Source organism: Orcinus orca, chromosome 5 (assembly GCF_937001465.1).
Source record: "Orcinus orca chromosome 5, mOrcOrc1.1, whole genome shotgun sequence".
Classification (NCBI taxonomy): domain Eukaryota; kingdom Metazoa; phylum Chordata; class Mammalia; order Artiodactyla; family Delphinidae; genus Orcinus; species Orcinus orca.
The window spans coordinates 137,048,194-137,074,549 of record NC_064563.1 but is presented as its reverse complement, the minus strand read 5'-3'; the positions used below and the strand labels follow the sequence as shown (position 1 = coordinate 137,074,549).

General features: G+C 41.8%; 1 protein-coding gene, 1 long non-coding RNA gene and 1 other non-coding gene across 3 annotated transcripts in view; all 3 read left to right on the top strand.

Moving 5' to 3' along the window:
- The window catches only part of LOC125964571 (uncharacterized), a 67,678-nt gene extending 44,032 nt beyond the window's left edge, over positions 1 to 23,646 (top strand). The window contains exon 2 of the long non-coding RNA XR_007477720.1: positions 23,492 to 23,646. This is a non-coding gene — a long non-coding RNA (uncharacterized LOC125964571). The remainder of the gene's footprint in view (positions 1 to 23,491) is intronic.
- On the top strand, positions 1,105 to 20,673 carry C5H21orf62 (chromosome 5 C21orf62 homolog). Its single transcript, XM_033418209.2, has 2 exons — positions 1,105 to 1,296; positions 17,242 to 20,673. Exon 2 carries the CDS (start codon positions 17,301 to 17,303, stop codon positions 17,958 to 17,960), a length of 660 nt encoding a protein of 219 aa, XP_033274100.1. The 5' UTR covers positions 1,105 to 1,296; positions 17,242 to 17,300; the 3' UTR covers positions 17,961 to 20,673.
- Positions 2,544 to 2,616, top strand: TRNAE-CUC (transfer RNA glutamic acid (anticodon CUC)). The gene has a single exon. It is a non-coding gene; the product is annotated as a tRNA-Glu (tRNA).
- Positions 23,647 to 26,356: the final 2,710 nt, after the last annotated feature.

The following is a 26,356-nucleotide window of genomic DNA, read 5'->3' as shown; positions in this document are numbered from 1 at the left end:
CCATCATTCACCTGATTTCTTCCATAGTGAGCCCTCACCAATTAATGTCATAAAATGTTTTTTACATATTTATTTGATTTTAACATTTTTATAAAAGGAACTAAAAAAAGAGAGAACAGGACAACACCTTTGTTGTTCGTTATTGTTGAAGTATAGTTGATTTACAATGTTGTATTAGTTTCTGGTGTAGAGCAAAGTGATTCAATTATACACATACACATACACACACACACACACACACACACACACACGTATGTTCTTTTTCATATTCTTTTCCATTATATGTTATTACAAGATATTGGGTACAGTTCCCTGTGTTATACAGTAGGACCTTGTTCTTCATCTGTTTCACATATAGTAGTTTGTATCTGCTAATCACAAACTCCTAATTTATCCCTCCTCCTCCCCTTTCCCCTTTGGTAACCATAGTTGTATGATGCTATCTGGGGGTTGTTGGGGGTTGCGGGATCTTAGTTTCCCAACCGAGGATCGAACCCACGCCCCCTGCATTGGAAGCGTGGAGTCTTAATCACTGGACCACCAGGGAAATCCCTGGTAACCAAAAGTTTATTTTCTGTGTGCGTGAGTCTGTTTCTGTTTTGTAAATAAGTTCATTTGTATCATATTTTAGGGCTGGCTTTGGCAGCACATATACTAAAATTGTATCATATTTTAGATTCCACAGATAAGTGATATCATATGATCTTTGTCTTTCTCTGTCTGACTTACTTCACATAGCGTAATAAACTCTAGGACTACAACTTTGGAGTTGAAATGAGTTCACTTTCTCTCTGGAAAAACCACAATAGGACAATTTTTATACTAGTTCAGGCATTTGCCATAAGTAACAATTCATTGGACCAAAATGAGTGGAACAAATCATGATAGTGAAAGCATCAAGGAGTCTCCATGCTCTACACTTAATTCATTCAATTTCCTGCTACAGTAGAATTTCTTGCATTACTGTTAGCCCTTCAGGTCAGCATAGAGCAGCAGTCTCCTTCATTCCTTCTGGAAACTTTCCACTTCGGAACCCCCAAAAGAGTAGCCAGCAGTCTCCAAGGTGGGTTGTCTCCCACTGTGTGGTTCATGAAACCGGTAGGTGGGCAGCTTCCTTCTGGTTGCCATGGAAACGACCAGGGCGACTGGCTCTCTGAAAACGGAAAAGAACAGCAAGTGCAAGAACAGGCATTCCGTCTGTCCTGACTTGCAGATTATAGCAGCTGTCAAGCCAGAGTGGAGCATCAGGCAGAGATCTGGGAGTGGCGGAGCCAGCCTTGCAGTGGAGCCTGAGATGTAAGTCATTTCTCTGTTCTTTTCTGAAAAGCATGTCTAGCTTAACAGTTTTTAATAGCTTCACAATTTCTGCTGCATGGCAGAAAAGTGCTGGGATGGTTTGAAGAATCACCATCGGCACCACCTTCTTCTTGTAGTGTTTGCATTTCCTGAATATAACGCGTACTTATAAGTCACTTTCACCGGGAAACGCTCCTTTAAGCTTCCAGGCATATGAGTTGCTCTTTACTGAGATTCTGCCTTTAAAAGGAAATGTTTTCAGTACATTAAGCAACGAATGAAATGGTCTTCTCAGTCCCTAAATAGATAAACTCACTTAGGTTAATATTATATAACAAATATCGCCGTGGAATCTGAGCTTCCTGTTTCTATTTTTAAATCTGGCTAAAATAAAATTAAAAAAAGAAAACAAACAAAAAAAATCCGGCTATATTACCCTGTTGGTCTTTAATGCTAAATAACAATTAAATGAAAGAGATTTGTGTCATATCTCTTTTCCTTACCGTGATCACCAGCAAAACTAGGAACTCTCAAAACATTGGCTTTTATTGTTTCTTCACTCTGATTTTATCTAATGGTATTATATTTACTGTTTATTTACACACTATTCATAAGAAAACATAGGAAGACAAGAAGAAACCAAATTTAGATGAGCATCAACATTTGGATTGGTTAACTTTTTAAAAACTTGGTTCTTGCATTCAAAAGTGAAACAAACACGATAAATACTGTAGTAAAACAGTGATGGGGGTGTTTTAATCAAAACCAGTAATCCTTACACAGTTCTGCATATATTCATTGTTTAATAAATATGTTTTGGGGCAGTTTTTTAGCAATAAGTGTGTTGGTGTATATTGAGGAAAGGAAATGTTTCAAAAGAATTGTGCATAATATTTATAAAAACCTGTCCTTAAAAACTACCAAAAATATCAGACCTCATTTGCTTGAAATGTTTTTTAATGAAAAGGATGCTATTTCGCAAGTTTTTTACTTTTATTTTTATACCAAACAATTCAATGTAATGCATTATTTAAACATAATGCTTGAAAGGAAAAAAAAGATTTCTCATCATGTTTTTTGACAGAAACTGGGCATTTTCTGAAAATAACAGATTCAATACAGTATCTATGGAAATGAATACTTTTCAACAGTTGAGATAACACTTCCCAATTTTCTTTTTCGCATCAATATTTTTATTGCTTGAACCCAGTGTATGATCCACTTTTAAAATTCAGGGTCTATGGAATTCCCTGGCAGTCCAGTGGTTAGGACTTGGCACTCTCACTGCCAGGGGCCCGGGTTCGATCCCTGGTCAGGGAACTAAGATCTCATAAGCCACACAGTGCAGCCAAAAAAAAAGAAAAAAAATTCAGGGTCCAGTGGCTCGTGTCTCTGTGTCAATGGAGAGAAGAGACAAAGCACACAGTTCCAGGGGTGTGTGATTAAGGGGGCCAGACCTGCCGAGATGGGGGTTGGAGCACCAATGATCTAATTAGCTCAACGTATAGCAAGCCATTCACAGGAAATGCTTGAAGGGTTTGCAACCATTGGTTAATAAACTCTCACAAGAACTTGTGTTGAGTAGAAGGGTGCAGTAGCTACATATTTTAGTTAAGACTTCCCACTGGCTTGCTCTCTGAGAATCTTTGTCCCACATTCCATGACTATGTTAACAGCAGCAGCATTCAACCAATGTTGTCCTTATTTTAAAATCTAATGTATAAGCCATTTCTTTTTTTTTAAAAAAAAAAAGCGTTCTGATGCTTGTGCATGATAGAACGCACGTCATTCCTTTTATTTCCCGTTCATGTAGCGTGAGGTTTCTATGCACACTTGAGGTTAGAGGCCACGGACTCTAGTAATAGAATCCGAGGCACAGAACGTCATGTGAGTAAGAACTTGACCCTGGGGTGGGAAATGAAACTGTAATTTCCACCATGACGCCTTACAGTATATTTGGCTGTCTGGGTTCAAATCTCAGTTGTTTCTTTCTGGCTTTGTGACTTTGACCAAGCTATTTAACCTCTCTGTGTCTTCATTTTCTGATAAGAAAATGGGGCCATAATATCTACCTTTACGATTATTGTAAGGATGAAATGAAATAAAACATGTAAAATACTTCAAACAGTACCTGGTACAAAAGAAGCACTTATTAAATATTATTAATCTTTGAAAAATATGTGTAGTTCCTGATTTCAGTCATTTTTCAACACACATGGAACTCCCACATTTCTTATGTGAAAGTACGTTGCCTCCTATCGACGACCATTTTCTATATTTAGCTAGTTTAGCCCTGGGAACACAGGGCTGAGGGGCAATAAAGGTGTGTGTAGTAAAATGTTAGCACAATAACATCTGTTCTCTATCTAGTGGTCTGAACTCTCTTGGGAGTCAAGAGTTGTATATTTGACGAGTTAAGTCTGAGGTGTCTGTTAGCTATTCAGGTAGAGCTATTCAAGTGAGATGTTGGATACATGAGCACGAAGCTCAGGGAAGGGTGTGGGAGCGGTTAGTCATCAGCATGTAGATAATACTGAAATCCAGGGGTTAGCATGCAATCACCAAGGGAGTGGATATACACAGAGAAGAGAGCCAGGCGCCAAGCCAGGAGCATGCAACACTCAGGGAAGACGAGCAGACGTCAGCCGGATACTAAGAAGGAGTTGGCATTGAGGTGGCAAGAGAAACAGGAGCATGTGGTGTCAAGGAAGAACAGAAAGGCCTTTGCTCAGGAAGGAGGGAGCTGGCAACCATGTTGAATGCTGGTGAGAAGTCAAGCAAAATGAGACGAGGACATTAACCATTGGTTTTGGCACATTTGGGGGGTGGGAGTCACTGGGAATCTGATAACAATCATTCCAGTGGAATGACCCTAAGAACAGCCGGCTTAGAGTGGCTTAGAAAATCTAACATAAAACAGGCCCTGGGCTCTCAGTATAATTATAGATTTGCTTGCAAAAGCTTGGTTTTAAATTTCTTTTATGGTTAACTGATGTGGACCTATGAGAGGTCTGAGGTAGGCAAGCACTGTCATCCATGAATCTAGCCAATCAAGATCCATGAAAGATGTGAAGACAGTTTAAGAGATGAGGGTGGTTTCTTAGCAGAAGAGAAATAGAAAACACTCCTGACACAGGGGGCAACATAAGCAGCACGAGGGAGGCATCACACACACACAAAAGAAGACAATACACACACACACACACACACACACACACACACACACACACACACATCCATCAGGACTTGTTCTAACAATATTCCCTGATGCCTTTCCATTCCAGTTTTGATCCATTTCCCATAAAATGATCACTTCTCGTTTGCATTTCTGAACTGCCTGGGCTCCAGGGTCATTAGGAAGCCAGGATCTTCTCTGTGTCCAGGAGCTTTACAGGATTCCTTTGGAGTCATGCCTAGTCACCATTTCATGGGTATTCAGTTTAGCCCAAATTGTGTTGCCCATATTATCCACTAGAGTTCTGCTCTTGTCACAAAAATAACCTTCAATGAGTCATCAATGAGGTCAGGAGGCATTCTTTTCAAATAAAATTCTTATGTTAGAATAGTTTTAGACTTACAAAAAAGTTGTGAAGATAGCACAGAGAGTTCCCATAAACCCCGCACCCAGTCTCCCCTATTATTAACAATTTACATTACTGTATTATACATTTGTCACAATTAATGAATCAATATTGATACATTATTATTATTTTAACTAATATCTATATTTTATTCAGATTTTCTTAGATACCTAATGTCCTTTTTCTGTTCCAGGATCCCATATTACCTTTAGTTGTAGGCACACAAAAACCCTAAAAAATCTTCCAAGAAAGCAACAAGGTTCAAATTACCTTTGGTTCCAATACTTGTAACTAAAACCACTAAAGGAAAAATTTAACTCTTACTTGTCTAAAATCTAATGGTTGAATACAGATGAAAGGAAAAAGCTTAAGGCTTACATCTTAAGGAAATAGTTTAAGGTATTTTATGGGCTGTAATAATGTACAACTGTAAGTGGAAGGCCTGAATCCCTTTTTATTGTTCTGGAAGCAGGTAATTAAAATATTAAAGGTCTGCCAGCATTTTTTTGTTTCTCATCTCCTAGCAGAGGGATTACTCAGACTTATTTTCCTTGGCAACCTCACACTCATATAATACAGGCCCAGTAATTTGAGCAAAGCTCTCCCTGAATTAGTTTCACAAGACTGGATGCTTAAATGTTAGATTGTGGGGAAGTTTGCAGCAGGGGTTATTATAATCCCTCAACGGAGAGCAATTAAGGCAATGGCTTCTGATGCCCACAAATATCTGTGAGACCAATATATACTAACTCAACTCATGCCTCCCTGAAGCCTGGGGAAGCCACGTGGAGTGAGGTAGAAGGACGGTGATCTGGGGTCCTGACTCGGGTCTCATGGTCCCTATCCTAGGTGAGTGTGTTTCACCCTTTGTCCCCATCAGATTCACAGAAAAGTTCCAAGGCAACTGCAAACTTAGACGATGCTCACTGGTAAAGTCACAAGAGGTTGCAGATGCCTCATGGGTCTTTTGCCAGATGTCATTCGATGACCTTCAAGGAGACTCACAAGCAAGGCGTAAGATATTGAGTTTAAATTGCCACCCTCTCACCAGTACACAAAATCTCCTTATACTTCCTCTGTCATGGCTGAACCACATGCTGAAATTCCTGCTAAAGAAGAAGATGGATTTTGCTTGCTAATTTGATATGATACACTCCACAATTCCAGGAGGTAAAAGGTAAAAGAGGAAGTAAAGGATCAATAACATGCCTCTCTGACTTAGCTAATATAGGGATTTATTTGGATAATATAAATATTTACGGAGTGCCTCTATGAGTCAGGCGCTAAGGACAGGGGAAACCATGGTCAACTTGAAGACCAGGGGTCTGTCACAATAGAAATCTGACTGACACAGCATACCAGCAGCAATTGTTCCAGCATCCAATAGACAAACTCGGGGGCGAAATCAACATTCAATTAAGCTGAATGCTTTCAAAACATAAAACGTCTGCTTTTCAGTTCGTTCTTTTAAAAAATAGTTTTATATATATATATAGCTATTTTTAAAAACTATTTATTTATTTTCTTGGCTGCATCAGGTCTGAGTTGTGGCACGCGGGATCTTTGTTGCGGTGCTCGGGTTTCTCTCTAGTTGTGGCACACGAACTCAGTAGCTGTGGCGCGAGGGCTTAGGTGCCCTGCAGCATGTGGGATCTTAGTTCCCCAGCCAGGGATCGAACCTGCGTCCCCTGCATTGGAAGGCAGATTCTCTACCACTGGACCACCAGGAAAGTCCCCAGTTAGTTCTTAATTATCTTAGTCTAGACGCTTTTGAGCACTTTAGTTCATTTCTATCATTAACTACGTTTAATCTGAAAGCAGTAATCCAATTGATACTTGAAGAGATCCTGGCTTCACCAACCAGTGGGCACAAATAAGGTTTAATTAACACTAATCGCTTGTATCTGGTTGGTTTGTGCTCCCGTCTACCTGATACAGGTCCTTGCCTCCTTCCCACCCCCATGTCTACACAATAGAGTCTCCTCTAATCATTTCTTGGGGTCCCCTGGAGTGCCTCACCTGTATTCACAAACGGTCCTTTCATGAGCCTCTGTCCCCAGCCACCATTGGATGTCGACTGCCCCCCCATGCCACTGCCATGGGGCTCCCTGTTAACTTGTTGCCCAGAGAGCAGTGTCTGGGGACATCCCAGTCTGTCCTCCAGGAGAGGCCAAATGATGCTATCTGCCCCTTATCCCTCGCTGTTTCAGAGCTGGGCTGCCCTCAGTGCAGAAGTGGGGAGAATGACTCTGTCCCCTGCTCAGTGTCACACTTTCTCACCTGGGCAGGGTCCACTGTGTCCCGAATCTCTGAGTTCTTGAGAGCCGTCCATACAGTATCTGCCTACAACTCCACTGGACTCAGCCCAAGGCTTTAATTAGTCTGGGTTAAGAAGAGGCAAGCGCTGTCCCGTCCCTCCACCCACTCCCGCCCCAGACCCTCACACATCATCTTTACTCTTCCTTCTTTTTTCTCAACAATTCCACATATACAAATAACCACCTGGATACGGTCACCCTCTGAACTCATGAGACGTGTCCAGATGCATCTGTTCAGACTGGGCTGGGTCCAATACAGGGTGGCTACTCTATGACAGCTCTGAGCTTGGTACTACAGAAGAATGGAAAGGAGTTTAGGACATTGTTACCCTAAGAGCTTATGATCCAGTCTAGTGAGAGTAATAAGACACATGACACAACTAGTGAATACTGCAGGGCTGTGAATAAAGAGGAGCTAGTGTGCTTGATCCAAAAGTGGTTTGATTGGGTGGTTTTGTTTCCTCATAATTTCCATATTCCTTTCCTATCACCATTCTAACAAATTCCCACAAACTTAGTGGCTTAAAACAACACAAATTTATTCTTTCACATTTCTGGAGGTCAGAAGTCCAGAATCAGTCTGACTCCGCTAAATTCAAGGTACTGGCAGGGCTAATCCTTCTGGAGACTCCAAAGGAGAATCCATTTCTTGCCTCTCCCAGCTTCTAGAGGCTGCTGGCATTCCTTGGCTTATGGCCACATCACTCCAGTCTCTGCTTCTGTTGTCACTTTTTCTTCTCTCTCTCTTCCTGTATCCCTCTTAGAAGGACCTTTGTGATTACGTTGGGCCTACCCAAATCCAGGATAATTTCCCCATCTCAAGATCTTTAACTCAATCACGTATGTAAAATCCTCCTTGCTTTGTAAGGTAATATTCACAGGTTCTAAGGATAAGGATATGGATATCTTTAGGGGCCGTTATTCAGCCACCACAGTATCCAGCAAGCACAGAAGAAGACCAGAAAGAAAGTGTTTTGATCATATCCCATGCTCTTGCTCTCTCTGTAAACATTTTACACACATTTAAATGAGTAGAAATGGGAATTGGACAGTTATTTCCATTTACCAGACTTGCTTACTAATAATTTCAAGGCCTCGCATTCCTCAGAATTTACAGGACATTTGTAAATGAGGTTCAGGAAAAAATGATACAGGAAGATCTTTTTGTTTTATGCTGAGCCTGTTCTCTGTTCAAATTTTCAATGCAAGCAGTGCATTAAATTAAGCATTACTTTGGATTTTGGGGAAGGTGGCTTTTGGGATGTTCTAATATCCCAAATATATATATATTCCTATTATCACTATAATGCTGACATTACAAAATGCCATAGTTTATGAATAGTACTATAGTACTCTGTGTATTATAGTTGCTTATGAGTAGTAGTAATAGTACTTACAAACAGCATTAATAGACTATATATTATGACATGCACCTTGCTTTACTCTTATTATAACCTTGTGTGGTAGGTATTATCATACCCATGCCAGACTGAGAAAAATGACTCAGAAAAACTCTTTGGCCCCAAAATATTCAGTGAGGTTAACAATCACAAAAATGCTTTAAATTGTGTCCCCTGAAGACCCGAATTGGATGCTTGAAACTAATTTGGCCTAAATTCCAACTTATGGAGACATGAACTTGTATCTCCTCTTTTTCTAGATGAGGAAATCTATCAGATGATAGCAAATAGTGTAGGTCTTACTGTATAAATCAAATGAGAAATTGATCCCATCAGAATCACAGCGAACCCCGTTTCCTGCCTCTCACGATGAACCATGTGAACTTCGATGAAGGGGAAGTGATTTTTGTCAACAGAGACTTTACAAGGCGGTGACTTCAGAATGACTTGGAAGGGTGTGTGAAAATTCAGTGGCTCGTACCAGGGATGGGGAGTGTGCTGTTGTGGAATGTGAAGAAGAAAGAAAAGACAACACTTATCCTAGTAAGAAAACATGGGGGAGAAACCCAAATTCGCTTTCAACATTATAAGCTTTGAAATATTAAGCAATAAGAACATTATTCCTCTTTCCAATATCATCTTATGTAGTGCTTCTCTCTAAACTGTCCCCTGCAGTGTCCTTGTGGAGCAGAGCCAAGGAAAAGGAAAATGCTAAAAATCTTTTTTTTTCAAAAAATCATTCTCAAGATCCTCCACCTAAAGCCTTCATCCAGCATCTCTGCGAGCTTCTCACCCACAGAACAGAGTAGCCAACATTTCCTCCCTGACCTCCATGGGAAGGGTGATTGCACAGCCACAAACGAGTGGGAACTGGGCCTGAGAACAGGTGGCCACACAATTCTGGGTCCTAGAAAGGAGTCTCACCCCACACTTCTCCTGTATTTCTATTTAACCCTCGCTATCCCTCTAACAAGGGGCAAGGTAGGGATAAGGCTTAAAGCGCAATCCCCTTGGGCAAGAATGTGTTTACTTAAGTCTGTACTAAGGATTAACCACGTGATATTAGACCCCTGTATGAGTGGGCTTTTAGCACCAGGCATCTGAAAAGAGTGGATGAGGGGATGACCAAGGAATTAAGAGGAAGGCACAGCAAGGGGACAGCAGGGCAGGAGCCTCGACCTCATTCCCACCTCCTCAATCCCACTCTCTTGTGCCCTCTACCCCCTCAAGGATTCCAGATAGTGAAATAAATTTATCTGGAGAGCCTGGAGTTAGAAGGAGCCAGCAAGTGGAGAGAGATAAACGTTCAAAGAAAATACAAAAGAAAAGCATTTTCTCACTTAGAACTCATTGTTTTCTGGTCTCTGCCCCTCTAATTCAATCTCCACCTGGCACCTGCATGAACTTCCTTAAGCACAGATCTACACAGGTCTCCCCTGCTTACAAACCTTCAGCGCCTCACTTTTGCCTCTAGCAGGGGCCTCCAAAGGGGGTGTGTACATCAAAGGGGGTACACGGGCCAGTGGGGTAGAGCTGACAATACTCAAACTTCCATTTTTATTTTTCATCTGAAGTATTTAAGATTCTACTCTTCGTGTACAGTATAATTATGGTATTTCTAATACCTTTATAAATTAAAAATTATATCTACTGGGGAGGGGTTTTATTGGTGGGGTGAAGATCAGAAGCGTTTGGAGATCAAACTGCTTAGCTTGGCTGGCACAGTCCCAGCCTCATGGCCCCAAGACATGCCAAGTACTCTAGTCCGAGATTTTGCTCAAGCAAGTCCTCTATATGCAGCACCTCAGCTTTCCTCACCCCATCCCCTCTCTCCTCAGTCCACACAGCACCAGCTCTGGGAGTCTTTCCCCTTTCTCCCTGCCCAACACTTGGTCTGTGTCTTTAATAAGCACTCACCATGCACATCACCTTAGAGTTGGTTGCCCAGTTTTTGTTCCCAGAGTACATGCGATGTTCCTTGAGCAACCCATTAGACTCCAGCAGTGAGCGAGGCCATCTTAACTGCTGTCCATGTCAGCAGGCAGTGTGTGCCCTTTTTTTTTTTTTTTTTTTTTTGCTGTACGCGGGCCTCTCACTGCTGTGGCCTCTCCTGCTGTGGAGCACAGGCTCTGGACACGCAGGCTCAGCGGCCATGGCTCACGGGCCCAGCCGCTCCGCGGCATGTGGGATCTTCCCGGACCGGGGCACGAACCCGCATCCCCTGCATCGGCAGGCTGACTCTCAACCACTGCGCCACCAGGGAAGCCCCAGTGTGTGCCCTTTTGACAAAATACACTCCAAGAGTATGGGTACACGTCTCACTTTGTGGGATACACCTAAGATTCCAAATTGTCTCCTTTTCAGGAATTCCTCTCATTTTCAGCACCTCCAAATCTTCAAGGATTTTTGCAGGCACACACTCTGGGGATTACATCTGCGAGAGACATCCTCACTTAGCTCCGCAAGTCCTGCTTCAAAGTGGGTTTCTTGGGATGCCCAGACGCTGGATTTCTTCTCCCTTTCTTCCCCGTGCTGCATTCAGATTTATATTTCAGACTGTCTGCTTCTTGCTGGAGCATCTCATCAGCATCTGCTTCTCTTCTCCAGTTTCTTCAATTGAGTCTTTCCCTTAATTGTCTTTGCACTTAAAAACAAATCACTTCTAATTTCAAATTCAACTTACATCTGAATTAAAATTTGAAATCATTCAATTTTTGATTGCTGTAAGGATTTGGAGAGTGTCACTCTATTTTCCCACAATCGTTATGTCTTGTCTTTTGTGTTAAGACTATCGAATTCAAAGCATCATTCTTCATGACATTTCAAATCTGTTTCAGGCAAATGGTCCAAATGCTATCCTCCCGCTGACACAATATCTCCTTACTAGTAATACCTTCTTATAAACAAAACTAGTCCAGTTTGAAACATTCCTTTTGGAGCCAAGTATAAACATTATCTACATTTGGGGTGTAATCCTACATTGAGAAGGAATCTGTGTGGAATTTGTTTTGAAGTAACTGATGTCTGTATCTGCTCAATTCAGGAGTCTTTGCTTTCATGCAGCTAGCTGCTAGTATTAATTGCTCTCGGGATTTCTCCAACTGAGATATAAAAATATTTCAAATGAGTCTGAATAGGAGCTCTGGTTTCTAAACATGTTCAGTGATTCAATGATCAAAGATTTAACGGCCATACATGGTTTTCAGCATCTTGCCTGAAAAGTTTAGGTGGACTCACACCACCTGAGCTTCTTTTGTCATGGTTGCATAAAGCTGTTCATTGTATCTCACAACCTAGGTACGTCAGAAACTTCTAGTGCCCACCAATACCCACATTCTCCTCTCCTCTCCTGGCAAAGTGCTGGGCTTCATTTCCAAGCTGCTTGCAGCCACGTGGTGCCATGTGGCTGAGTTCCGGCCCATGAAATGTGGGCAGAAAATACTGTGGAGGGGACTCCCCTGCCGGTGCAGTGGTTAAGACTCCCCGCTTCCCCTGCAGAGTGCGCGGGTTCGATCCCTGGTCAGGAAACTAAGATCCCGCATGCCGCGCAGTGCGGCCAAAAAAAAGAGAAAAAAAATACTGTGGAGGAGCTGAGGGCCCTAGAAATTGGCCTAAATAAATAAATAAATAAATAAATAAATAAATAAAGCCTGAGTCGCTGAATGACCGTGGAGCGGAGCACACCCTCCCTACCTCCATCCCCCTTTAATGGCATTAGGCTGTATGTAAGGGAGGAATGAACCTTTGCCCTAGTTTCACTGTGCATTTGTTCATTAGTGGGCAGACTCCAGCATGGCATAAGCAGAATGGCCACACATAAAACCCACGCCCCCTGCCCCTCCCTATGCCCCTGGCCCTCCCTATGCCCCAGCCCTAGGGGTGTGGAGGGGGCTTATATTAGGACACAGTCTGCAAATCTCAATGATGGAGCCCACAAAAAACTGGGATGCTGAGAAATGATCTGTCAGAGGAAGTCAGAGGATTCCAGCCCCACAGGACCCCTCGACTGCCCCTTCCCACTGCCACCCCTGCCAACCTCATATCCTGTCAATCTCTCTATCCTACTTTTGATTTGAAAAATTCTGGTCACTCTATGCTAATTACGTAGGTAATTTTCCTTTTATGTTTCTCACTCAAGAAATATTTCTCTAAGCAGATATTATGAACTTAGCCACTCCCAGGCAGTCCTAGGTACAGACTTAATATCCCATACAAATTGTTATTAGAATTATTACCACATTACTCTGTGATCATTGGTTCCAGTGTGTCTTTGACTGGGGTATAAGCCCTTGACGAAGCTCCTACTAGCTTTATCTTCTAGCACAGTGCCTAGCACAAAGCAAACGCTCAACAATTGTTTACCGAGTGACTGAAAAAAGCATAGTTCGCCAAATGTCAGTGTACCAAGACACTTTTAATCGCTTCTTATAGATATCCCAGTTCAGATTGGCTTGAGTAGGGAAAACAACTTGGCTCATATATTTTTAAAAAATCAAGGAAGAAATTAAAAAAAACCAAAAAAAAAATCAAGGAAGTATGTCAGGCGTGGCTTGATCTGGGCGCTGAGAAAAAGACTGTTAGGAATGTCTCTCTACTTCTTGTCTCTGTTTTCCTCTGTGTTGGCTTCATTCTCAAGCTCACCCATTCTGGACACAAGGCAGTTACCAATAGATTCGTATTTCCCTTCTACAAGCTGAGCAACCCCCAGAGAAAAGGGTGTCTTTCCCAACAGTGCCCCCCTACCATGGGCAGGAGCAGGTCAAGGGGCGGGGGCAATGTGATGTATCTGTGCTCGCTCTGCTTATGCCAGGCTGGAATTTGCCCACAGATGAAGAGATACATGGTGAAAGTAGGGTGTTCATAATCCACGTTCAACAAACCTAAAGAAAGAAATCCATGATAAAGCTGAAGGAGATCCTTAAAAAACTAAAAATAGAGCTACTGTATGATCCAGCAATCCCACTGCTAGGCATATATCTGGAGAAAACCATAATTCGAAAAGATACATGCACCCCAATGTTCATTGCAGCACTATTTACAATAGCCAAGACATGGAAGCAACCTAAATGTCCATTGACAGATGAATGGATAAAGAAGATGTGGTACATATATACAATGGAACATTACTCAGCCATAAAAAAGAACAAAGTAATGTCATTTGCAGGAATATGGATGGACCTAGAGATTGTCATACTGACTGAAGTAAGTCAGACAAAGACAAATATCATATGATATCGCTTATATGTGGAATCTAAAAAAAAGGCTACAGATGAACTTATTTACAAAAGAGAAGTAGAGTCACAGATATAGAAAATAAACTTACGGTTACCAGGGATAAGCGGGGGGGGGGAATAAATTGGAAGTTTGGGATTGACATATACACACTACTATATATAAAATAGATAACTAATAAGAAGCTACTGTATAGCACAGGGAACTCTACTCAATACTCTGTAATGGTCTATATGGGAAAAGAATCTAAAAAAAGAGTGGATATATGTATATGTATAGCTGATTCAGTTTGCTGTATACCTGAAACTAACACAACATTGTAAATCAACTATACTCCAATAAAAATTAAAAAAAAAAAAACTGAAGGAGAAAAATGTCCAACTAGCATCTCTGTGGAAACCCCATCAATTGGTTACCAGGGATACTTGTCCCCCTCTGTAACCCTTCATGAGGCTTCAGGCATCTGGCCTCCTTGTTCTGGCCTTCAAGTTCCCTGATGTCCGGAAGGCAGCGCCCTCGCTGCTGAGACCCAGCCAGGGCTTTGACTGCTAGGAAGTTGCTCACAAATCCCTTTGGGGATCTCCAGCTCCACTGGAGAGCTCCAGGAAATCCATATCTTTTTCCTTTCTTACCCCTTGTCTTCTTCCATGCACACCTCTGAATGGTAACAGCACCTAAAAGAATGAGGTAGACACTTTTGTCACCAGGTTCCAGCTGATGTAGAGATGCCCATCCCTCCCTTTCCCTCTAAGGCTGGGGTCAGAGCAGGCCATTGATACGATGACAGCATTCCTAGTTCTGGGATGCTGGGGTTACTGGGACATGAAGTCCTAGAAACCTCCTGTGGAATCTGGGACAGGTGATCATCTAAAATTATCTGTATTTAGTAAATTATGCACTGTTCCTTACTAAGTGGGGTATTTGCCACCACATTCTAACACAATTTAAAACTGTTAAGCCTCTCGTTCAGGGAGAATTCTGGATCTACATGTTTCTCAAAGCCCTTTCTTTTACTACAAAATGAACTAATGAATAAATCCTTTAAGAAAACCCTGTGCCATGGACCTAGAAATTGTCATACTGAGTGAAGTAAGTCAGACACAGAAAGACAAATATCATATGATATCGCTCATATGTGGAATCTAAAAAATGGTACAAATGAACCTATTTACAAAACAGAAATAGAGTTACGGATGTAGAAAACAAACTTACAGTTACCAAGGGGAAAGGTGGGGGAGGGATAAAGTGGGAGATTGAGATTGACATATACACACTACTATATGTAAAATAGATAACTAATAAGAACCTACTGCATAGCGCAGGGAACTCTACTCAGTACTCTGTAATGACCTATATGGGAATAGACTCTCAAAAAGAGTGGATCTATGTATATGTATAACTGATTCACTTTGCTGTACACCTGAAACTAACACAACATTGTAAATCAACTATACTCCAATAAAAATTAATTTAAAAACCTATTTGAAAAATCCATTTTTAGAAAGAATAAAAACATTACTTATACTTAAAAAAAAAAAAGAAGAAGAAAACCCTGTGCCAACTTCAAGATAAACACAAACACTATCAGACGCCTTATCCAGTCTCCCGACTGGATTTTAGCCTACCTCTCTCCTATGATCCTCTATTTGTGTGTACATTCAGGAGAGCTTTCTCGGTTCAGCCTTCCTGGTCTTCCTCTTTTGCAGATGAGCCCCTGGGGCAGGGTCCGGCTCTTGCCCATTTTTGTTTCTTCTGCTTGGCCTTACCTGACTCCTGCCTTTGCCTCCTTTCCCTTCCCTACTCTCATAGCCTCTGGTCCTCACACGTAGGCCTGACCCACCTTGGGCTCTGGAAGCAGAATCAAGTCCTTTAGAACATAAGCTCATTGTCTTATTCTGGGCTGTATCCCCTGGGCTAGCAAAGTGCCTGCCACCTAGTAAACTCCCAATGGGCATTTGTTGAATGAATGAATGTATTAGGATTGCTGTGAACCAATGTCTTACCATCCATTCAAGTTTACTTGACTGAGCTGATTTTTAATCTCCCAGCACTCACGCCACCAACCTGTTGATGGACTTGTGCTGCCTGCCTGTGTACCTGACCCCAGCATTTTTAGCTCTGCCCCCCACCTTAGATTTCACATTGACTTACTCTGCCATCTTGTAGCCTCATCTTACTCCCTGAGGGATGCAGGTCTGCCTAGCTTCTTTCCTGCTGTCACCATCCTCTTTGGACACATGTGTAACTCCCTGGAGTGACCTTCCATCAGTCCTTCCTTACCACGCTTCCTGCAGGGGGCCATCACTAGCTCTGGACTCTCCTACTCAGAGGTCTTATCCCCAGTATCTTGCCATGCCTATCACCATATGGATAGATGCACTGAACTGTATTGTTTGGTCTGTCTGTTCAGTCATCAGCTAACTCAGGAGAAATTTCCTTAGTTTTGCAAAACTGAAATCTGGTGCCCTATTTCATAATGTCTTATTCCAATCACACCATAAAAGAAGACCACACGTCTATTATACGCCAGGCCCTGTAGGGCATTTCCCCCCAAATTGGACATCAGGGTTGCTCTTTAAATTAAACAAGCATTCCTACCTTATTTAGGTCATTTAACAGTGCTTATACATTGCTTCCTTTTGGAGCCCTATAGTAAGTTATTTAATAAAGTCAATTTATAAAATTTGTTCGGGGAAAGGAGTAGATAAATCAGGATCATTGTGATTAACTGGTGTGTGATTAATCTTTTCATTGTCGAGTAACACAGTTAAAGTGGATTCTAATTCTGGACTAGGAGACCAGGAAAAGTATGAATGGTCCTACAAACAGATTAATATGATCGAGGGGAGCATGTTTGTCTAGTTAGAAATTGAAGTTTACCATTAACTAAATGTTTCACCGGTATTCATCCTGTGTTAACAGGTAGCACTTGGGTAGCTGATTCCGACAAGGAACTGTTTGTCTCCTGAATTCCAGGAAGTCAGATATTGAGGGGGGTGGGGATATGTGCCTGTTTAGAGAGTAGACAGGTATTCAGTACTGGCAACGGGAAGTTTGGAGGAAGTTTGGAAGTACGCACTTAGATCACTCCAAATCCCTGCCCACAGACAGGCTGCGGTAGGTCTCCTGTCCGGCATCTGCTCTTGCTTACTTGTTGGCATGTTAGTCTCACTACCAACAGACATCACGGGGAGTTTTACCGCTCAGGTGAGCAGAGTTCATGGGATTGGCTGAGGCCTCCCAGGAGGTTCTGAGAAAAGAGCGTTGCCTGCACTTGGGCTCCTAGCATTGCCTGCCTTTGCTAGAAACTGCAAGAGAGAACGTTTAAGACGGGTTATGTAGGGGGCTCCTTTTCCAGAAGCTGCACGTTTCTAATGAGAGGCTGTGATCGCAGAGCTGCACATTTTCTTTCAGGTGAGTTCCAGTGAATCGGCTCATGAAGGGGAAGCTCGCTGGCCCACCCTGAGACAAGAATGGTACCACCCTCTGGGTGCAGCCTCCTTGTGCTCGGTGCACTGGGCGTCTTTGCACTTGGCTGCTTCGTGAGAGCTCAGAAGAACCGCACGCTAATTTTCACGAAGGAAAACACCATTCGGAAGTGCAGCTGCTCTGCAGACATCCGGGACTGTGACTACAGTTTGGCCAACCTGATGTGCAGCTGTAAAACCGTCCTGCCTTTTGCAGTCGAGCAAACCAGCTACAATGACCATCTGACCATCTGGTTCACAGACACATCTGCACTGGGACCCCTGTTGAACTTCACGCTGGTCCGGGACCTGAAGCTTTCTCTGTGCAGTGCCAACATTCTCCCCACTGAGTACCTGGCTATTTGTGGTCTGAAGAGGCTTCGCATCAGCACCGAGGCCAAGCATCCCTCCCCAGAGCAGAGTTTACTCATCCACGATGGTGGGGAGAGAGAATCCAGAGAGAAGCCCATGTTGTTACACCAAGGCTGGCAAACCTGTATGTATATCTCCTTCTTAGACATGGCACTTTTCAACAGGGAGTCATCCTTAAAATCATACAGTATTGCAAACTCTGCCAGCATGGCCAGCAACTTCCCCTACTTTTCCTACTTTAAAACCTTCCCAGTTCTAAGTAACAAAAGCTATGTTGTCACATTCATTTACTAACATTGTAGCTGTGTCCAACCTTTGGGACCTTGGGCACATTATGGATCATTTCAACAAGGAATCTGTGAACAAGGTCATGGGTATTCCTATCCTCAACTTCACTTCACCCCCAGCCCCCATTCTGCCGGCCCCCTCTGCTCTGCCCATGCCCATCCATGGTAAAACAAAATAAAAAGAGCCAAAAAACCTACTTGATTCAGTCCAGAAACGAGCCTTGAGGGCCGGCTAGAGGCTAGGTCCTTGCTACTGGGGGCAGGTGGAGAAATGTCAGATCAGAAATGGAGAGACCAGTGCACCCCGGGAACTGCTTAGTGGAGCTCAGCAGAGGGGGTGACCCCCAAGAAAGGCGCCTTCCTTCAAAACATTGCCTTAATTTTTTTTTTTTTTTTTGCTTCATTTTGTTAGATAGGTTGGAATTCCCCTAAGTAGAGAATGATAGACTTCAGCGTTTTGAGACTGTGATTGCCACAGAATGATTAGGCTCTCTTAGACTGGTATTTTCCAAATATCTTGTTAAGAATATTCACATTGAGAAAGGGGAATCTTGTGAGTGTGTTTAGTGAGGGAGGTTTGAAGCTTGGAGGATAGGGTGGGACCTTAGGACTGAATGAGGGCACTAGGGTCCTGAGGAAGGGATACAGAAATCAAAATTGGAAGTCACAAAGGCCAAGTGCATTGGGTTTTTTCCTTAGAGCAAGGCCTAAACCCAGGGAAAGTTTTCCTCTTCTAGCCCTTCATGTCCCTCTCTTGTCTTGCCTACTATCTTCGGCCCCGCTGTACCACTTCCCCCTTTCTCCTCCCATTGTCTTCATCCCCCACCTCCTTCTCCTGCTCCAGAAATCGGAACTTAGATTAATACTAGGAGAACTATGTTTGACTACACTAGGGACTAGCCTGGGAATGTAACAGTCCCTTATAACATTACTCCCATGGGTAAATATGCCCAGATTACTAATAGATAATAACTAATAATTAACGAAAGAACTTAACGAAAGTCAAGATACTTTGTATGATGGGGTTAACACAAAATGGTTTTATGTGCATTGATACTAGGAACTAACACAACATATTTCTTTTTTAATTAAATTGACTTGGGGATTCCCTGGTGGTCCAGGTCAGGATGCCGCAGTCTCACGCCTGAGGGCCCGGGTTCAATCCCTGGTTGGGGAAGTAGGATCCTGCAAGCCATGTGGCACAGCCAAAAAATAAATAAATAAATACATTTAAAAATTAATTAATTAAACTGACTAATCATTGTACGAAGAAAATCTTCTCTCCCAGAGACCCAACTTACCATTAAAGTGGAATATAAAGAATCTGTGGCAATTATGGTATAAATGTCTAAATTCAGAGTGCAAAGAATTTGAAACATTACTGAATTTATGATATCATAATAAGAAATAGTTCTATTATGAAATGACAGGCTGTCTTGGAATTGATGACTTTATATCACATTCATCACATTTTTCTCTTAACCTTAACACAGGGTGACTGAAATAACCTGAAATGTCTACATTTGCGTAATTGGTGGGGGATTTGGCCATTAGGGCTAATTAGCATGCATCTATAATGTCAGTGTTTAAATTAGGCCAAAACTAAGACCAAAATATGAATTTTAATAGAAAAATGTAATGACCTCATTACTGACATTGTATTTGAGAGGTAAGATTAAAGTGATGGAAAAAGACAAAGAAGAAAAAAAGAGGGAGAAAGAATGGCAAGAAGGATACAAGTGAAAAGATTAATAATAAATATATTTACTATCATTAGTTACTGAAAATGTAACAAATTGAATTTTAATAGATTTTTATTAATAAAGTATAAACTTAACTGATGTTAGACATTATGAGCATCTTAATGTGCATATCTTCCATTTGGTGGCTTTTAATAGTTTCAGAGCCCTTTCACATGTGTTTTAAGTGATTCTTATAAGAAATAATTGTGGGTCAATGGGACTTAAATCAATAGAGGAGGAAAGCTAATTAAGTTATAAATCAAGCCTGAGGTTGCCAGGTTTCTAGACTGAAATGCGGTTCAGGTTGTGCTGACAGAGGACAAATAGGCATATACATGGGGAAACATGGCATCTGGCGCTCAGTCACAGGGTTGGGAGGACAATAGGGAGCGGTGGGGATTGTGGCGAGCTGAGCAGGCACATTCACCTGAAGGGTCCACAGCAGTGCAAGCTGGCTGAGTGTCACTGCCATGGGACAATACAGCAGGGCCAGATCTGATCCTTCAAGGGAATTAGAACTCCAGGTGATTTGTAAACGTTGGCACATTATTCTGCTTTTTTGTTTGTTGCTTTAAAAACCACTGTGTGGGTCAAACTATGTCAGTGGTCCCCATGGAGTCTGGGACTAGCCATTTGTCGCCTCTGATCAGTGGTGTGCTAGTGAAAGTTTAACCGTCAGCTCTCCCCACAAAAGTCTGTGTGTAGATATAAATGTGCATAAGTTTATTATAAATTTTATTGATAGAAAGGATGTGTAGCACACAATTTACAAATGATAATAAAATGTGTAATGCTCTTTATTATAAACTCTGTACGCAATTAACTCTCAAAGAATGCTTTAGTTGATTTTTGCCAAAATCTTGTATCCAAAGCCAACCTAGGGCGCCAATTGATGAGCAAGTATAATTCTGACGTAAGTGTTGGTTGATATTTTCATTTATGTTAGGAGTAAGAGGAAAGTTAAACAATAAAGATGTATGTGGGAATGTCACTTGTTAGTCAATGATGTAAGCAACTTCTTTGCTGAATCAAATAATTGGTTTCAAATACTGGAGGAAATTTTCCTCAATTTAGGGGACTAGTCACAATGTAAGGGCTACAGACATGATACATTTTTATGTTTAGTCTGCACTGTTAACATTTTTCCCATCACACTCAACAAAACAATAAGTAAAACCCTGATATGTAGTGTTTTAAAAGACATTTTAAAGACATATTTCTTAGCTTTATCCACTGAGAGGGCCAAGAAGCAACGACACTCCTGTAGCAAAAAGCACATCGAAACCTACATTTTGGTTCCTCAAAACCATTCCGCATTAAAACAAACAAAAAAACAACAACAAAGAAAATAGGACCCCGGGACTTCAACGCAGGGAGCCCGTGTTCGATCCCTGGTCGGAGAACTAGATCCCGCATGCTGCAATTAAGTCTGCATGCCGCAACTAAAAGATCCCGCAGGCCGCAACTAAGACCTGGTACAGCCTAAATAAATAAATAAATAAAAATTTTATAAAGAAAATAGGGCCTTGAAGAAATAACTGATTGCACAGGGCTAGGGCAGCAAAAATTTAAGGGTGAGCCTGGAACATCTTAATGTGACAGAAAGTAAGAAAAGCTCAATAAATTGATGGGGACATATAAAAAAATATAGAAGTCAGCTTAAAGAATTCCACCGGTCACAAAGGGACCATCTGAGTATCAATATGATCAATTACCAGAGTGGATTTTAGCATATTGACTTGAAAAAAAATTCCATGAGTTAGTACTGTCAAAACAAAGGAAGGAAGGAAGGAAGGAAGGAAGGAAGGGAGGGAGGGAGGGAGGGAGAGAGGGAGAGAGGGAGAAAAAGAAAGAAGTGGGAATGGGGAAGGGAAAGTACTACTTTACAGAAGAATGGCAACAAATACATATAGAAGGAATAATAGAAATACAACATCACCATTTTGCAAACACCACCATAATAATTAATTCTGAAAAGAATCATTAATGGATGCTAAAATGATTGGATGAAATATGTCTAAAAGTATTATCATCCTGCAGAGTATTTGTAAACCACAAATGGTACCTTTATGATGGAGAAAGGTCCCTAAATGAGTGACTGAACTTAATGGGACAAATTGGCATCATGGGCTGCCTGATGTGATACACCTGAGAAGGACACATTAACTATGAAGTATTCTTGCCTAAAATGTTAAACCTGCATCTAACCCAAATCCAAATTGAGGGACATTCTGCAAAAACAACAAATAAGCAAACCAAAAAAACTGGCCTGGACTTTGCAAAAATATCAGTGTCATGAAAGTTTAAAAAAAGGGATGAGCTGTTCTAGAATGAAGGAGACTAACTAGTCATGACAACTAAATATAACGTGCAATCTTCACTGGATCCTGAATTGGGGAAAAACCAACAGCTATAAAAGACAGGAGAATGGGACTTTCCTGGTGGTCCAGTGGTTAAGACTCCCGTGCTTCCACTGCATGGGGTGCGGGTTTGATTCCTGGTTGGGGAACTAAGATCCTGCATGCTGTGCGGCATGGACAAAAAAAGGGGCAGGAGAAGATAGACGTCTCAGCTCGAGCATAGAGAATAAATTTCTCTTTCTCTGACTTTTGGTTATATTCAGGCCCTCAAAGGATTGGATGATGCCCATCCGCACTGGTGAGGGTGATCTTATCTCTACCAGACACCCTCACAGACACACCCAGAAATAATGTTTTATCAGCTGTCTGAGCATCACTTGGCCCAGTCAAGTTGACACATAAAATTGACTGGCACACACAGGAAAAGGCAACTCCGTAGAATAAGCAACCATTTTATCTAGTGAGAACAAACTGCTGTCCCCTTCATGAGGGAAAGGGTCTAGTATAATGAAACTGGCTCATCCTCCCAGGGAGTGTTCCATATTGGGGGATCAAGGTTGGATGCTAAACAGATCAGAAGTCCATTTGAATCCATACAGAACCTTCACCCCTGACACCGTGGCTACTTTGTTCATGAGCCCATTGGGTAAGCACAGGAATAGCTAGGGAAAGAGGTAGACTGGTATCTATAGAATGAGTCATCTCATCCACCTTATTATTGTGAGCACCCTTTTTCGTGGGGGCACTTTGAAGTATTCACATAGACACAAATGTCCTCTTACCTGTGCTTATTCTGAGTCTGTCCTTGTAACTCTTTCCCACACCTCCTTGTCTTATTCCTTCCAAGTCCTGTAACATTCACCCCAGCCTTTCTTCCTCTGGGTTTGTGAGAGAAGTAAATCATATAGAAAATGATTTGAATGATTATTCTCTCAACTCTCCCAAGATGGAACACGCCTAGATGCATACAAGATAAGTTAATTTATTACGTAAAATGGATACCTTAGGACATTAAGGCTAATTGTCTCTAGGAGCCCCAGTTGAGAAGTGGTGATCCAGCCAAGCTATTAATTACTACTAATGAGTCAGAATAGATCTGTAGTTCTACCCATGTTCTTTCCAGGCAAAGCAGACAACCAGATGCACTGCTTGGTGTTCTTCTGCTGGGAAGGTTTCCCTTCACTATTTCCCTCATGCCTATGCCCGATTGGGGCTATAATGCTACTGAGCCCACTTCAGATGATGCCAGCACATCGTGTGGAACCATATGTGCTCTAGACTTGAATTTTTTCTTCCTTAATCAGTTGGTCATAGGTATGGCTCAAGGGACAGTGAGCAATGCATCAAGAGTAAGAGCGGGGCTTCCCTGGTGGCGCAATGGTTGAGAGTCCGCCTGCTGATGCAGGGGACACTGGTTCGTGCCCCGGTCCGGGAAGATCCCACATGCCGCGGAGCGGCTGGGCCCGTGAGCCATGGCCGCTGAGCCTGTGCGTCTGGAGCCTGTGCTCCGCAACGGGAGAGGCCACAACAGTGAGAGGCCTGCGTACCGCAAAAAAAAAAAAAAAAAAAAAAAAAGAGTAAGAGCAACAAAGCACAGGGAACAGGTAAGTACTCTTTCAACTTGCTTGTGTCTTCAAGACCGCTAGCATCCAGTCACATATATACGACTTCCACTCATGTATAGAGGGCTGTTTTCATGCCCATCATTATATTTTTAGCAGATCAGATAACTTCAGTTTATTTGGGGCAGCTAAGATCATACGGTCGCTTGGTGTCCCATGGCTAAATATTCAGTCTTTATTAGGGCTTACATCAAGCCAGGAGCAATTTCTCAAAAGGAGAATACTTATTTGTCATTTAATTGAATTCAACTTCAGCTTGCTACCTGATACATACTGGTCACAGGCCTAAGATTATCCTTACTATAAGAGTATTTAAAGCCACAGGACTTAGTTTGGTCACCTAACAAGAGAGTGAAAAAGAGGGCCCAGGATCAAACAATAAAGCACCTGAATACTTAGGGACCACTTAGAGGAGAGCCAATAAAGGGTTGACAAGGTTAGTGAGGAAGGAAATAACATGAGCTGGGGTGTTTTTGAAGGAATGGTGTTCTGGTAAACGTTTAATAATCAGCTCTCAAGGAAAAAGAAGTCCAATTTGAGGCATTTGCTGGTTTCCATGGTGTAAATACTCCTACCATGGCCCATTTCAAGCTACAATGTGGCATCACTGAACTTGAAGTTGGGAGATGTGCAGAATCAGCTCTGTAAGCTAGACGAGCCAGCCCTAGCACACCATAGAGAGGACAGTGTTTTAAGTAGGAGAGTGGGGTCAGTTCTGTTGAAGGCTGTTGATGGGTCAAATAACGTAAACATAGGAGGGTCCTCTGGCTTTGCAAGAGGTAAGTCATTGGTGACCTCAATAATGGAAGTGTTAGTGAAGTTGTAAGGACAGAAGTTGTAAGGACAGAAACCTCTCAGATTGGAGAGGTTTGAGGAATGAATGGGACATGAAAAAGGGCTGGAGTTAGTGAAGGTATAGGTATGGAGAAGTCTGGCTGTGAAGGAGACCAGAGAAACAGAGCAGTGGCTGGAAAGAGTGATCAAAAGAAATTTTAGGATGGACTTACTAATATAGTGTGCATGCAGGTGGACATGACACAGTACAAAGTGTTGATAAGGCAGAAGACAGGAAGGCCAAAAGAGTGAAGGCTTTAAGGGGATAGAATTCTGAGCACAAGTTGATGAACTCATCTTTGATAGGGAGAAGGCCACGTTTTCCATTTTCATGAGTGGAGGCAAGGAAGAGGAGTACAGATACAAGTTGGTTTGTAGATGTGGTTCCCTCTGATGATTCTCTCTTTTCAGTAAAGAATTATGTAGTTATTAGTTGGGGATAGCATGAAGGGCTTGAGAACAGGTACATAATAATCTCCTGGTATGGGAAAGCAAACTGACCAAGGGAACATTAAAAATACTAGATAGATAAATTTGTTGAAATCCCTAAGGTGCAGATGACTCTCTCATGTTCTCTTCATTGCCATATGTTTACACATTTTAAGCCTTTGCCATTGTTTCGTTGGAGTGATGGGAGAAGGAAATGATAAAAACCTATGGTTATTCCCACATCTTTAACTCAAAGTCGATTTACCTCTTAAAGTCTTTCCTGCTTCTTCTTTGCTTATTGGTTTGCTAAGAGCTATTACGTTCTTCTTAAGTCAGTTGTGAAATTTGTATTTTGCTAGAATACACATTTTCTGTAGAATTTCAAATGTATTGCCACTGGGTTCCGTAGCACATTTTCTCATAATTAATTCGGCTCTTCCTCGTGTCTGGTTATATGTAAAGTTGTGGGGATATGTATGTGTGTTCTGTATTCTTCCTTAATTAAGCTTGGGTTTTTCCTTGTAATTCCTATGTTTGGGGATTTATTTTCTTTATTTTTTATTTTTTTTGCGCAGTACGCGGGCCTCTCACTGTTGTGGCCTCTCCCGTTGCGGAGCACAGGCTCCGGACGCGCAGGCTCAGCGGCCATGGCTCACGGGCCCAGCCGCTCCGCGGCATGTGGGATCTTCCCGGACCAGGGGCACGAACCCGCGTCCCCTGCATCGGCAGGCGGACTCTCAACCACTGCGCCACCAGGGAAGCCCTGGGATTTATTTTATTATTTTCTGATTTATTAATTACTGTTTTATCTTTGACTATCCCTACTCCACACATTCTTGAATTGTTTTGCTGGGTTTTTCTTTCCTTTGTCATTTCTGAGGCTGAATACTTTATTTCTGTTTTCACTTTGGTAATTATAAACTTAAAGTTATACATTATTCTCTGTGTACCCCTTTAGCTATGTACCATATATGTTTATATGGAAATAACATTTTTATTAATTTCTAGAGTTTTAGAAAATGTATATTTTATTTCCTCTTTGATTCAGAGATTTAGAAGATGGTTTATTAATTCCAAAGTAGTTAAGGCTTTTTTTTTTTTTTTAATTAGGAAGTGTCACTCAACTTCTTGAATTTGGTTTGTCATTTAACTTTTTCTCTGGTTGGAAAACGTGCCCTATAAAAATCTCTATTTTGAAGAATTTGTTCAGGTTTTTTTTTTTTTTTTGGTAGCCAGGTTAATGACTGATATTTATAAATGTCTCACAGATGATGTAGGTGATTAAATGGACTCTGTTTGGAGAGTACAAAATTCTATCTATCTATGTATTTGAGCTCACTGATTATATTATTAAAATCCCATATAAACTTACACATTATTTGACTACGTCATCTGCCTGATTGAAACTGAGAAGCA